General features: G+C 44.5%; 1 protein-coding gene across 3 annotated transcripts in view; it reads left to right on the plus strand.

Annotated features, from left to right (window-relative positions):
- Nucleotides 1–15381, plus strand: part of LOC147892933 (uncharacterized) — a 54045-nt gene that overhangs the window by 13713 nt on the left and 24951 nt on the right. For all 3 annotated transcript variants that reach the window (XM_087386907.1, XM_087386906.1, XM_087386905.1), the window contains exons 4-6: nucleotides 6787–6855; nucleotides 6956–7071; nucleotides 7307–7361. In XM_087386907.1, coding sequence (XP_087243033.1) covers nucleotides 6787–6855; nucleotides 6956–7071; nucleotides 7307–7361 — 240 coding nt within the window. The remainder of the gene's footprint in view (nucleotides 1–6786; nucleotides 6856–6955; nucleotides 7072–7306; nucleotides 7362–15381) is intronic.

Below are 15381 nucleotides of genomic sequence, written 5' to 3' on the forward strand. Positions count from 1 at the left end.
ATACTGGGGTTTAATGATGAATCCCCTCCTCTGATACTCTCAGGAAGTGGTCGCGATAGAACTAGATCTTGGTGGGCCCAATCCTTCCCCCAAGTTTGAAATGTATGGAGTTGGAGGAGATCTAGCTGTATGATACGGTTAATCTCATTTCGCGGGATCGACTTAGGTGGCACATCCATGTTGTAGGGAAGCTTGTCCATCTGAATATCGTGCTTGGCAAACCATGTCGATATACGTGCATACCATGTCTCTGCGCTGCTCTCTGCTAGTCGTCTGGATGACTCTTAAGCCAGCCTTGGTAGGCTCGAGTGAGGTAAGTCCCAAACCTTGTGGATGAATGTCACTGCTGAAAGATGGCATCAACCTGGAGAGGTGTCATGGCGAACTTTGCCTGTACTATCTCATGTGGGACTGAGGGGTTACTCCGAATCATCCTAGACCCCATAGTCACCTGTAGCTGCTCAAATCTCCTCCACCTGAAGTCGATGGATCCTGAAAAATATGTCTAGAAGCATTGTCTCTCTTGTCCGGCCAAAGCCCATGTGAGTCATGCCCTTGTGCTTGAGTCATCATGAAGACGGGTCCTGTGAAGACTGCTCCCAAGCATGTGTAGGACTGCATTATCTCCATTGGCTCACCTCGGTAGGTGAAGCTATGTTGGCGGAGCACTGCGCGTGAGGTTTTGAAGATCATAACCTTGGTCTTCAAGGTTGACTGTCCAATGCAGGCTGAAATAGAAGCTCCACTTCAATGTCTGTAACATCGTGAGTGGAAGGTGTATGGACAATGCGGAGCAGTTCATATCACAATGCTTGAGGTCACTTCATTGCTTTGATTGATGGAGGAGTGAATTGGCAAATGTGATGGAGTCGAGGATGAAAGCCCCACCTTTTATAGACCAGGGAAGGGCTAGAAACGGCTGACTAGATCTAGAGGCAGCTCAACAGCAGTGGGCTGAGCTACCACATGGCCTAATTACCACATGCGTGCTGACCAGCAGCTTGCCAACTGCCATGTGGCCTGGTTGCCACATATGCAGTCTGCCACATCATCCTTTGCCATGTGGACTGTTGACAAGTTCACATCATCTATGGATGCCACGTCAAAAATTCCTGATGCCACCTTAGTACCTGCAGCAGAGTTCCACATCATTTGCCAGGCACTTGTAATCTGCATCATCTTGTACTGCTATAAAACAAAAGCTCACAATCACCAAAGTCAAACAGAGAGCTCCTTTTGCTAGCAAAAAAGGGGGGAAAAAGGGGAGGTGGGTAAGGGCACACCATGAAATGGCCTTCATTGACCATCAAGGGACAGCCTGAAGGGTTTGAAAAGCAAGGTTGAGGCCCTTGGGGTGGGCCACTTGAAGATTGCGGGTTCCGAAGGGCTGGATAAGCAGTTTACAGGCCACTGGGGGGTTGTGAGCAGTTATCAGAGCTGGAAAGAGCTCGTAGGAGCAATAGAATGGGCAGGAAATTCTTTGCAGAGGCGTGGGGCGCTGAATGGACCCCAAGCTATGCTGCCCAGGCTGCAAACAGCAGCCAAGGCTGCCGGGGAGGGGTGGGAAGCGTGTGAGTAGACAGCCCCAAATGGAGGGGTCACAGACAAGAAACGGGCTGGTAACAGTCCCGGGATGGGCTGATGGCGGGAGAACAAAAACGTAAGAGGGAAAAGACAAGAGGGGAGACCGTGGAAGAGGGAACATGTAGGAAGGGAGGGCATGGAGGAGGGCAAAGGGAAGGAAGGGAAGAGGGGGGATAGCTTAGAGCACGTGGAGCAGGCACCGTCAACTGTTCTCTGTCCCCATAGTGCATCCTCTATTCACCTATGCAAGTGCTCCTGGATTTTCTTCATATGGAACCTTACATGTGTGCATCTACAACCAGGTGGCTGTCTAGATGGTCAAGCATTGATTCTCCAAAGCGGCTCTGCCCTTCCATAGTTTCTTGATGCATCTTGTAGGTTTGTGTGGTGAAGATTGTGGAGCCTGTAGGACAAGAATGTCACCAACGTCAGCTAGAGGCTATTTATAGATATTATATACGAAGGCCCTTTACAATGGCTTAGCAAGATGTAAAACAAGTCGAACATTCAAAAAGATAACAAGATAGATGAACTACGAAGACAATCGACAAACCAGAGTGGTGATGGCAGAGCTGCATGAAAGCTTGAGAGCCAAGCAAAGTGCCTATGATACAGGTCTGGCAGAGAGCAGCCATAGCAAAGATATGCATGAGGATGTGTAATATTGGTGGGATATGCACGATTCCCGACAACTATGCAGGAGCTTGGAGAAGCAGTCCTGCAAGCTTTTTGTAGTGGAGGATAAGTGACTCTTGAAAAATGCCTACATGAAGGTTGCTAAAGATTTTAAGGATTTTCAAAACCAGCTAGTGGAATGAGATAAAGTTTTTTCTTGGAGCGAGCATCAGAAAGGATAATATCTGCAGCCTCAAGTTGAGGGAGGCAACAATCAAGAACCAGCTTGCCAGTGAGAAAAATGAGACAGTGATGACTGCACCCTACTGTGACACAACATTGAACTGCTTTCTGCCCTTAGCTGGTGCCTTGGAATGTACCCTACAGGGTGGCTGGACTGAATGCTTTTTGCCCCCAAATGGGTGCTGTATATAGGTTACAAAACCCCTTGGCCTGGCTGGGGTACCTGCTAGCTAACCTCGCTGTTACCCCCATACTGGCCGACCCCTAGTTGCCAACTTGGAGAGACTCAACGGCCTATGTAAGGCCCATCTCTGCCTACACATAGGTGCTGCAGCAGCCCCTTATGCCAGAATTTGAACGGTGATGATTTTTTTGACAAATGTCTCCTGGAAAGTTGCCAAATTAGTGAGGATTTGGCTGAAAACAAACTCCTCATGGACCTCCTGCAAACATCGGTCTTAAGAAACTTGCAAATCATTGTGCACCACCTCTTCTAATGTATGTGGTTCTTATTTTTCATGGTCTGCTAAGTCGTATAGTAACTGATCCTAGTTGTATCTATTGCTGTTTGGAAGAAGTGAAGTTGGAACTTGGACCTTTTGTTCTTGGTTTTGTGTTCAAGTGCGTGTTTTTATGGTTTGGGTTTGAGTATTCTGTTGTGTATGAAACATTTACTTTGCTGTTGGCACTATACATCATACTTTGTGGTTGGTGTTATTTCAAAATGAGGTATCTTCAGTGACGGGTGACTTCGGGATGCTTTCAAGTTTGTGGATGGATATAGAGGTGAACATGATGTTACTTTTATTTCCTAGCTTGAAATAGCATAGCCTGTACTTGTTCTTTTTTCTTCTGTGGACTCTTCGGATGATACTGGTATCACCTTAATGTTTGCAAGAGAGGCATGTGCATATACGTTACCAAGTCAGCCCTACTGCAGACTGGTCTGCCACGTGGCAGGTTCCTACTGGCCTGAACAACTTGTCACGATCTGTGACGTATTCCTTTCTCTATACCTTAGACTTATGGATGGTTTGATGAATGGACACTTGTGGAAGGGTATTCCCTTTCGACGGGACACTTCCTATGAGGCACAACCCTTCACAAGAGACATTCTATTGAAGAGACACTCCTATTGTAATGTACCCTCTCATCAAGGGTCACACCCTTCACAAGGGGTACACACCTCTTCATGCACATACACTTTGGAGTACACACCTTTTCATGTGTGACTCTTCACTCTCTATATAAGAGAGCCCAATTGTATAGATGACACACTATAGATACACTATAGACACTCAAGCAATACAATTATTCCTTGTTCTCTCTATTTCAGTCTCCTTTCTGTTCCTTAGCACATTTCTAAATAGAGTAAATCTAGAATTTCTTACAGTGGTATCGTAGCAAATTTCGCTCCTGCCTGTAGGAAATGCCCCCCACCTTATAGCGCCTATCTTATACATTTCTTTCCGCTAGAAGGATATCCGTGCACATTGTGCATTGAAGAGATGGAAAGAATGAGCGTAAAAATTTTTAGCACCAACCCTGCCTAAAGTCATCAATGGCCTCTCCATCTCCCTCACATCACGAGTTGATGTGAATGGACATGACAAAAATTGTGTCTTTTCAGGTGCTTGGGCTGTTCCAAAACCAAGGGATGCACCTTTTCCACCATCGAACACACCTTTTGATGAAGAGTTTTGACTCCTTACCCAAGGGACACACCCCATCGTGGAAAAAAGGACACATCTCTTCATGTGGGGACACCCCTTTTGAAAACAGGGTCACACCCCTCATGAAAAGGTACACCTATTCCAAGGGTCACACCCCTTCGAATAGGCACACCTTTTGGCACCAAGCACCTTATAAAAAGGGTACCTAGAGGGGCTAAAAAGGAAAAAACCCAGCCCCATACCTTAGGTCTTACCCTAGACTACCCTCGGGTTAATTAAACCCACCCAGGCATAGTTTGTGTAGGATCTGGGTGGACAGACGAGATCATGAGCACCATCGGGGTCAAACAAGGGTGTTCTTTGTCGCCTACCTTGTTTGGCCTCTACATTGACGAGCTTGAGATAGTGATGCAGACACAAGGGGGTGTAGGTTGCTCTCTTGTAGGCACGCTGATCCAGATATTGCTCTACGTAGATGACGTGGCTCTCTTGTCTTCCTCGGCAGAGGGGCTCTAGAGACACCTAGACGCACTACAGTCCTTTTGTGAGTCTCATGATTTGAAGGTCAACTTGGGTAAAACCAAGGTCATGATCTTCAATACATCTCGAGTCATCACGCGTTAGGAGCAGCTCACATTTGAGGGGTCACCTGTTAAGATAGTTTCATCACACACTTATCTTGGGGTTATCTTTTTCGGACCCAACTTCACTATGAGACCTGCGATGCAGGCACGCTTGAGCAGAGGGTATGCTTCATTGGCCAGACTAGAGAGGCAGTGCTTCTGCTCGCACTTTCAGGATCCATGCACTAAGGTTTTGTTTTTTGACTCTTTGGCTTGCCCAATTTCTCATGTTATCACGAATGATTCGTGGTAAGCCATCCGTTCCTCATCAGATCATTCAGGCTGAGTTTGGGTCACTCCCTTTACAACTAGATGCCACATTTCAGGTCATCACGTACATGTACCGAGTGGGGACCAAAGGTGCTGGTATGCACGTACAGAGAGATGGTTTGAGTGACTGGGGCTTCAAATGGATAGAATACCTCTCTTTCAGTACAGCATGGATGCTCCGTTCTCTCCCCTCCTATCACACGATGTCAACCAGGTTATCCATGAGGATCTACTATAGCTACACACATTTCGGACCTGGTTGGGACAAAGTGAACTCCCAGTGAAGCTTAGCTTCTAGAGAGATCACTTCTTACTTATCACAGCGGAGGGCTTCATTGATCCACCATGATACACGCAGATTCACCTACCCCACTCGTTGAGGGTCTCTCTTGGGTAGTTCCGGGTCTCTTCACACAGACTTCACATCGAGAGCGGCAGAGCAGAGCGACTACCTAGGGAGAGGCGCATATGCACACTGTGTGACATGCAGGAGGTTGAGACAGAGGAGCATTTCATCTTCCGGTGTTCTGTTTACTATGAGATCCGAGGGCGTTTCCACTACCTCTTCAGGGATAGCTATGGGATTTTGGCCCGTTTCCTCTCTTACCCGACCAGCGGTGTTTGGCAGGTTTCATTCATGAGGCACTTAGACACCAGGAGAGGATACTCCGAGTATGGAGACAGGAGCAAACTTCTTTCTCGGTTGATCCCTCTTAGAGCTCTATCACGGAGTTCTTTCAGCTAGATCACATGAACCCCCATGAGACGAGGCCTCGACATGACTGTGACTCGGAGCCTGTGACCTGACAGCTAAGAGAGAGGGTCGACACATAGATCACACTTGGGGACATCCCCTCCTTGTTTCGAGTTGGAGCCCGATCGATGGGGGTCACAGTAGCCCTAGTCAGACGCAGAGCTATGACCAGGAGATGTGCCAAGACCGCACCTCTGAGTGGCCGATAGCACTCTATTGCCGACTTCATGCCTCCACTGCCTCATCCATCCTGATATCTTGCTGTTGCTGATGATGATGATGCTGAGATTGATATATAGTTGACCATGGACATGACTATGTTGTACTTCGGACTTAGTACTGCCATTCTGCATTTTTGCATTTTGCATTGGCATGGATGCTCGTTTAGTAGCTCCACTACCACAGCTTGTTGTATCAGGATTTCCACAGTCTCATAGACCCATCGGTCTTCCGAAGACTTTAATAAGCTTTCTTTCTTTCTTCTTTCTAGTCAAAGGCCGATCGACAATCATCGATGAGCCAAGAGCCAAAAGAAATAGGAGATCTTTTGTGATGTGGCAGCCTTTTTACCGGCCCATGTGGTCTTTCTTTGACCCCTAACATGCTGCTGGTACACCTCCCCCATGACCTCTCATTTGGTACAACTCCAACAATTATGTTGGTAATATATAGGTAGGAGGTTATTTCGTTTTGTGTCTTCTGCGTATTTTGGGCATGCTATCTCGTTAGAGCAAAGATAATATATCTTGCATGCATATGCGATTTATTTCAAAAATATGGATGATTATTGTTATGATACATTTAGAGCCCAAAGTTTAGTAATAAGCATTTTGTAATAAAGCTCATAGTTGAAGGAGCTCACATACTCCGGATTTCGAAAACTTAAAAGAGGCTAAGGTGCTCTAATTTTAGTTTGGGGTATGAAGGACATGAGAGAAGTGTTTTTGCTCTGGATCTATGCCATATGAAGGTCTTGAAATGATCCTGTGGTATTTATAACATTTACACATGGTTGAAATGGCAGGAAGAAAGGCTTCATAGACTTCAATTGCGCCTGGAAGTCCCTTTTGATGCAACACGTCTTGATCACCAGGTCATTGTGTCTCACGCTACCTAAATTGTGATCTGCCGGGATTGGGATTGCATTCATGGAATGAGTTTGGACTGTTTGTTAATAGTGTTTTATTTAACAGGAGGCATTGAAGGCATTATGGTATTCTTCCTTTCCCGATTGTGATCTACATGGCCTTGTCTCAGAGCAGTGGAAAGAGATGGGCTGGCAGGGCAATGATCCATCAACTGATTTCAGGTTTCATGCATAGTGTTTTTTCAAGCAATACAGTTCTAGATTGCTGTTGCTTCACATGGTGCTCTATTTGCATGTGATCTTTTTTCCGGGGGGGGGGGGAGTTGGTTTCAAAGAAAGATGTTTATCAGATAGTTCTTTTCATTAATTTCTGAAATGAACAGTGAGCTAATATTTTTTTTGTTTACTATGTCTCATTCCAAAGAGTGCGATCTGGATCTTCTTTGTTGGTTTGCAGGGGTGGTGGATTTATTTCACTCGAGAACCTGCTGTTCTTTGCGAAACGGTTCCCGGTATGGCAGTCCACTACAACATTTTTTGTAATTTGTGTCAGTATGAGGATTGGGGATGTGAGCATGGAGTTTGTAACATTAAATTGGGAATAGCTGTATGCTTTGGCAAGGGAGCTGGTTCCAATCTCCTGGAAGGTTAGCTTTGGTATATGAAACAAGCTACTGGCATATTTTCTGCCGAAATGATTTTGCATATATACCAATAGGTCAGCCTTTGCATTTGGCATAAATGATGGCTATAGGAGTTTAATGGATTATCCTAGTCGATCCACTAGTTCTGATATTGTTGGCAGTCGTTCTTTAGTTGTCATCTTCAAAAAGTTGATGCTTGCTTTCTCTAGGCCTGTCTCTAAAAGTATAGCTGGATCAAGTTGGCTCCTTCTACATGGGAACTATGTTTTATGGCTTTCTGGGCATCTGATTTACAGCCCATCTGCTGCCCACATGGCAGTCCTAATTCTACCCTCACTGTCCTAGCCTATACTGTTAGTCATCCTCCCCTATTTACTCCATCAGGTGCGGCTGCAAACATGCTAGCCACCCTGAAACACAGGTTCCATCCATCAGCAACAACCATGATCCATCTCTGGCACCACCGATCCCGATCCCCATCATGTCAGCTTATTTTGCTGTCCTCATAGTACTCTGAATTCTGCAAAGTACCAAGTCCCCAAGGTCTGTTTCAACTTGTTCTGGAGGGGACACCATCCATAAAACCATCCATGAAACACCTTCTGATCTCCAGTGGTATATGCACGCTCCTCGGGTCCTTTGGATCGCCAATGTCTACCTTAAAGTTTTCAACTGGTTCTTACAGCATATTGCAATTGGATAACCATGGTGAAGCCTCCCGATCACAGATACTAGTCAGTGTTCAAAGTCTAGAGAGTCTGAACCACCAATCTCTGTGGCAATCTTGTAGCAGGTGCCAAATGCCTCCACTATGAGAATTCCTCATCTGTCCATACCTTCCATTCTCCTTGGAATTGAGAACTTCTGTACAGATAGTTGCAACAAAGCAAACAGCTCAAGTCTTCAATAAAGTAAATTGACATTAGAAAAGCATAGGGTAGTTCCTTGCTTATGCCAACTCCCCCTTGATTTACCCTGAGAATGCGAGGCACGAATATGAAACGCATGTTCTGACTTAAAGCATAGAGAGGGCAACATAGATCTGAAAGAGAACACAAATGTATAGACAAACTAAAATAGATATAATGGGGTAACCAAGTATGAAACCTGCAAGGCATGTTCAGCAAACAAACACTGAGGTAAGGTACAAAAGGTTTTCTGCACCCTCTCTGCCACAGACCTCTATGTAGGCTACAGTAGCTGCTGAAGGTAGAGCACTTCTGCAAAATTTCTGTTTTGTTTTTCTCTGTTGGACAAATGCTTCCTCTGCAGCTCCTTATGTTTTTCTACTGGGTGTAGGTCTGCACCTAGATCTGTTCTGGATCTATTGGATGTCTACTCCAACACGAATTGATTCCTGACCTCCTTGCTGCCCTGGAATGCAGCCTAAGTTTGATGCATTGGAATGTTTTGGAGAAATGATAGCAATATTCATCTAAGGGGGAGATTGATGTGTCAATTGGTGTGAGCTCAAGGTATTTACTGTGTTAGAATCAATGTAACCATGGTTGGTAGTAGATGACACAAGCTATGATGTAAGTGATGTGCCACATAGGTAGGTGGATTCATGAATCTACTGATGTTTGTTGTAATGACCCTGGCACACACGCTCACGCAAACATGTGTGTGTGTGTGTGTGTGTGTTGGGGGGGTGGGTATGAGAGAGAGCTTGGAGAAGAGGTGAGCAGGTTCACTGCTTCCCTGTCTACAGGCAGGCTTCCCAGCCCCCTTTGGTAGAGGTTGATGAGATTGGGATCTGATTAGGGAATATACAAAAATGCAGTTCTTATATTTTCCCCCAAGTCGGATGCCTATTGCAGCAAACGTAGGGAATTGGCTGACGTGAACTTTGGGAGGATGCTTGCACTTGGTCTTTGATGTGATGCATGAGGGTTTTGAAGATGCAAGGAAGAGCAGGAAGGATCCTGCCCCATGGTGGGCATCATGGTAGAGGTTGATGAAATTGGGATCTGATTAGGGAATATACAAAAATGCAGTTCTTATATTTTCTACCAAGTCGGATGCCTGTTGCAGCGAACGTAGGGTGGCTGACGTGAATTTTGGGAGGATGCTTGCAGCCAAGGGGTTCTTCGAAGTAGTTATGACAGATGATAACATAAGCAAATGCTTCTGGAGCATTCTCTTCTCTATTATGGACAGCAGATGGTGCATGTTTTGCCTTTGTCTCCTAGATGAGATCATCCATCCCTAATTTGGCGTCGCTGCCTAGTTCGGGTAGAGCTTGTGGATTTTCCTTAATGTCTGGAAAAGCTATTGCCAAAGATTGCAACCTCGTTGGGTAAGGCAGTGTGTCTACCCCGGCAACATGGGAATTCTAATAAAATTTGCATCTTATGGGACCTGGATGTCCTCACGCCGGAATCCTACTATCACTGTGAATAATGTTGAAATGGGCAGTGCTTTTTATAAGCTTAAGTGGGGTCTATTTGCAAGTGCTTGTTTTGAATGCCGAAAATTTGGCCATGGCCTCACAACAATGTCCAGTAGCTTTGCACAAGATGCCTCCAGAAGCAATGCTTGTACCAAGGATTCCTCTGAGACCTCTAGGCTAAAAAATAAGATAAAAAAAAGCAGCCAGTACTGTGTAGGATAAGGGGAGGGCCAAAGTCCTCCATTGGCAATGGCAATGTTCAATTACCCTCTGCAGCCTAGGAAAAAGCCAAGGAAAAAACGTCATTGAAGGCGGGCACTCCCCAAGGATAATAGTGTTTGCTAGGAGACGGCCTCCACCTCGTAGGTGGACTAGTGCATCATCCAATGGACATACCCTAGCTGAGAATTCTAGCACGGGGTACTTGGGATGGAGTGACAATTAGTCGTACTCTTTTTCTAGAGGATGAAGTTGCCTTGTTATTGCTTGGCCCACAGGATCTAGTTTCATGTTAGGATTATGTCTGATTATTGAGGCTGACATGCAGTCTTGATTTGCGCCTTTATTTGTATGATAGCGCATGTATATATCTGTAAATATGTGAATATGCTGGCACAAATCAAATGTACAAGGATTATGTGACTTGCGAAAATGGAATGTATGGGCATATATAAAGAGATTGTAGCCTGATATAGTGGCCTTACAGGAGCATAAAAATCAGCATGATTATGGAGACCAGACGGTTTTGCAGGATATGACATTTTCTATGCAGGTGACCATGCATTGTCTGGAGTTCTAATTCTTGTGAAACATGCTTTGCAGATTGTTGTGTCATTCAATGACCAAGAAGGTTGATGTATGCAACGTCTTTTGCATGGAGAAATTCTAGAGTTTGCCTCGGTCCATGCACCACAAGCATCCTATAGTAGAGCATTAATTTGGCAAGCTATGCAGTTGTATTTTTAGAGGCAAAACACTTTTCTTTGTGGTGGTTTTTAATAATGCTCCACAGCCAGTAGATAATACATCTGATTATACTCATATGCTTGCCTTGGAGCGTGTACAATGGACTCAACTACTTTTTTTCAGTTCGGTCTTGTTGACCTTTGGAAAGAGACACAACCTTTTTCTCCCAGATATACTTTTCAGCCTAATTCTTAGTCAGCTTATTGGGGTGGAGTGCCTATATATTGGCCCCCTGCCTGACTTGTTCAGTATCTCCTGTAGCACCACTTGTGCAGCATTCAGTGGAGGTTTTGCGCAGCATTTCTTAGGCCTTTTTCTGAGATCCCTTGCAGTCTCTCCTTCTCTTTTTCTCTCTCTCCTTTAAGTTCAGTGTGTGTGGCTTGGTTTGCTCTCTCCTTCTTTGCTCAGTTCTGCGGCACTTCTCACACTATCATCAATGATAACTGTTTTACCCCTTGATCTTTCTTGTCCTTTGGGTCCTCCTTGGGGCTGGGGCTTTTTTGAAGGCTTTGCTTCCTCAGCCTTGTAGGGCTTGAGGTTTCCCATTCGGCTGCCTATTAAATGAGGGGTTTCTAGGAATAGGAGTGACTGTTGTAGAGGGTACTGCTTTCCATGTGTCCAATTCCCACACCTTTCTTCTCAGCTTGTACTTAGGTTCATAGTTGCTAGTCTCTGCTATGCGTGATGGAGTTTATGGTTTTCAAACTTATAAGTGATTATCATGATATTGAAACTGCACTATGTTGTGTTTTTAGAGGATGAGTTTGGGTACTGTTCTTGGATTCATCTAGATATATGCATGGACTGCCTTTGTTACTCATATGCAGCATGTCATTCGTGAGTATGGCAGCAATTACTTGCACACTCTTCGAGAAGATGTTGTTGACGCTAAGAGCACCTATAAGAGTTGTGAACGCTAAGAGCATCTTTAAGGAATTGATAGAAATCAGCCACCTCAAGGAATTATCTCTTACTGACGCTATGTGGCTATGTTAGGCTACACATTTCCTACAATGCAATGTTAGGTTGAGAAATCGAAAACGAGGGCTAGACAGAGAGCTTTCACAGATAAGGGTTACTCCTTCAAGTATTTTTTTAAAAGCTTGCCCTATAAGAGGCAAAGTGAAAATATTTGCCGGGTCAAAACTGTGGATGGTAATCGGACTCAATCAAGAGCATAGCTTGCTTAGGTATGTGTTGGTCACTTTGCTAAACAATTTCTGAATCTTGTTCCTTTGTCATAAGATGTAATCTCAGCACGCCAAGAACTTCTTTGATATGTAAGTTCAATTTTATCTTTTCATCAAGCCATTTAAATAGAAGTTTCCTTCATGGACCCATAATTAAAGATGCCATCAAATCTTGTGGCAAATGGAAATCCCTGGGTTGTGATGGTTTCACAATGGAGTTCTTTTTGCAATATTGGGATGGCATTTCACTTGCATTACTATATATGGTTAATCATGATTCGAAAACACAACAGATGCCAACTAGCTGGAAGAAAGGATTGATTAAATTATTCCCAAGAAACATCTCTTGCAGATTGGAGGCCTATTACTTGGCTCGCATGCGTAAAAATCAGTGACGCGTGTCTGTGCTCGCTCTAGCTCGGTGTCCTGAGGAATCGATTGTAGCTGATCTCTGGCTTGCCGCACAAGGGAATCTCTGTGTCTCCGCATCTCAATCAGGTAGAGCCCAAAGCAGACTTGGTCGGAAAAAATGTATCAGCCATGTGAGTAGTCCAGAGCCGAGCCCCTCCTGAAAGAGGTAGTGGTATCGCCCTCGGATCAGAGAGAGAGAGAGAGAGAGAGAGAGAGAGAAAGAATCCAAGAACATGACCATCCTCTGAAAATGTGAACATGACCATCCTCTGAAAATGTGCTACCAACCATGGTTACATTGATTCTACCAAGGTAGACACCTTGAGCTTAGACCAATTGATAGATGGAGCTCCCCTTTAGATGGATATTGCAAGCATTTTCCCAACAAACTTCCCCTCTAGCGATATCCATCTCACTACATCCAATTATCTTACGCGGGTGTAGAAGCCCCAACACCTAAAACTTCTCAGAACAACAATTTCTAAATTTGTGCGATTGGATATATTCTAGTATATTCTAGTCTTACAAAGGTACATTTTACTGTCACCCTAGCGGACATGCAAACTCTTTAAATTTTGTCCAATTGGTGATCGGCTCTTCAACTACATCGAATTATCTTATGTGGATGCAGAAGTCCCAATACCTAAAAGTTCTTAGAACAACAAAAAATCTAAATTTTGTACGATTGGATGTATTCTAGTCTTACATCTATTTTCTTGCATAGAATTTTCACCATTTGGATAACGGTAATACAAGAGGTAGAAGTAGAGGAGGTTGCTCTTAGTGATTTGGCATTTTAAAATGCCCAATCACCTTCAACAAGTGAGCCCTTCAGTAGAGCCTTGTACAACAGTTTCTTCTGCTGCTAGGTCCACGTGCCCTTTTTTTGAAGTAACAATCTTTTTTCAAATAATTGTTTCGTCCACAATAGTTGCAGTTCAGTTTTCCCTTTTGTGTCTTGTTGCTTTGCCCTTTGTTGAATTTAGTGAGAAGTAGAGGAGGTTGCTCTTAGTGCTTTGGCATTTCAAAATGCCCAATCACCTTTAACAAGTGAGGCTCTTCAGTAGTACAACAATTTCTTCTGCTGCTAGCTCCAAGTGTCCTTTTTTTGAAGTAACAATCTTTTTCCAAATGATTGTTTCGTCCACACTAGTTGCACTTCAGTTTTCCCTTTTGTGTCCTGTTGCTTTGCCCTTTGCTCATTTCCTCTTTCTCTCTTCTTCTTGAAGAGCAGTGATAACACCTTCAAGTGTTGGAGTTGGGAGATGTTCTTCTCATGTGGCCTGCGATCAGCATGTCATCAACGTACAAGACTATGACCTTGACAATTGGACTGTTGCAAAAAGCATGTTCAATCAAATATGTTTGTATCTTTTCATGCTTTGGGAGCCTGCTTAAGGCCGCACAAAGATTTCTTAAGCTTGCACAATTTCTTTTCTTCCCCTTTGTGCACAAATGTACATATACCTCCTTGTACAAATCGTCATGCAAGGAAGCAAATTTGATATCCAGAAGTCCAGTTGATGTACTTTGCAACCACGGTGTGCTGCCAATGCAATCATATACCTGACAGTGGTCATACGTGAGGTGGGAGAAAAGGTCTCGTCAAAGTTAATACTGATTCCCTTTTGGTGAGCATGCCCCTTTGCAACAGACCTTGTCTTGTAGTGATCAACACTACGATTGGGTCTCTTGAGCTTGTAATGTTGGAATAATAGGGTCACCTTCCCACTTGTGAGCCCCCAATGAGGATGGCATGGGGGATCATACAATATAGGTTAGGACAGAGAGGATAGAATTAGGGCTGCCATGTGGGAAGCAGATTGGCTGCCACATGGGCAGCATACAGACGTGCCAATTGTATTAGCTCAAGGGCCACCCTACTATAGCAAAGACCCTGGACAGAGGGTTTTGCAGAAGCTGATATGGGCTGTAGTATAGATGGGTGCTACGTCAGCAGAACTGTACGACAGGACAGCAGAAGCAGGTCTGTATGGCAGGGACAGCAGGATCAGGTTGGCAGGACAGCAGCATGTACGACAGCTGGAGCAGTGTGGGACTGTACTGGTTGGTATTACATATTGAGTACACTGTTTGTTGCAGAGCCGGGAGACTGGATCAGCTAAAAGACATCATGTTGACCAATCATGGGTGCTGGTTGGCCGCTCTTGGGGCTTCAAATTCCTATAAATAGGCCCCATGTGCGGGCAGTCATTCATTCTGTTCAAAATGGAGCAGGAGAGTGAGGCAATGGCTATGGAGGATAAAAGAGGAACATGGCGAAGAATGAGACATCGTATGAACAACAACGAGCAAGTTTATCATAACGCAGAGATGCATTTTAAGTAGGCTGACCATGCAATGCTACTCAGATCATAGGTGAGCTCATTCAGACCATCTCAAGCTCCTATAATCACTAAACTATCACCTTGATTCTCTCCATCCCAAGATTCATGCATCTGTCTACCCATGTGGCATATCACTTACATCATAGCTTCTGCCGTGGACTACCAACCATGGTTACATCGATTCTACCAAGGTAAACACCATGAGCTTATACCAATTGACACATGGATCTCCCCCTTAGATGGATATTGCAATCATTTTTCCAACAAAGTGATATCCATCTCACTAGTCATGGACTTAATGTGAGAGTTTACAGGGCAGCTTTCACAGCAACAGTTGAATGTGTCTGGCTGCGACGTCTATTTGCTGATCTTCATCTGTCTTTGGAGGGTCCTTCTCCAATTCTCACTGATAGTCAAAGTGCCATTGCAGTGGCAAAGAATCCAGAGTTTCATGCTCGCACGAAGCACATTGAGGTTCACTATCACTACGTCAGAGAGAAGTTGCATGCAGGAGAGATGAGTATGATCTTTGTGTCCACACATGACAACGTTGTAGATATTTTCACCAAAGCACTACCACG

The sequence above is a fragment of the Dipteris shenzhenensis genome, chromosome 16 (assembly GCF_047967505.1).
Source record: "Dipteris shenzhenensis isolate YYH24624 ecotype China chromosome 16, Dip_SZ_1.0, whole genome shotgun sequence".
Taxonomy (NCBI): Eukaryota; Viridiplantae; Streptophyta; class Polypodiopsida; order Gleicheniales; family Dipteridaceae; genus Dipteris; species Dipteris shenzhenensis.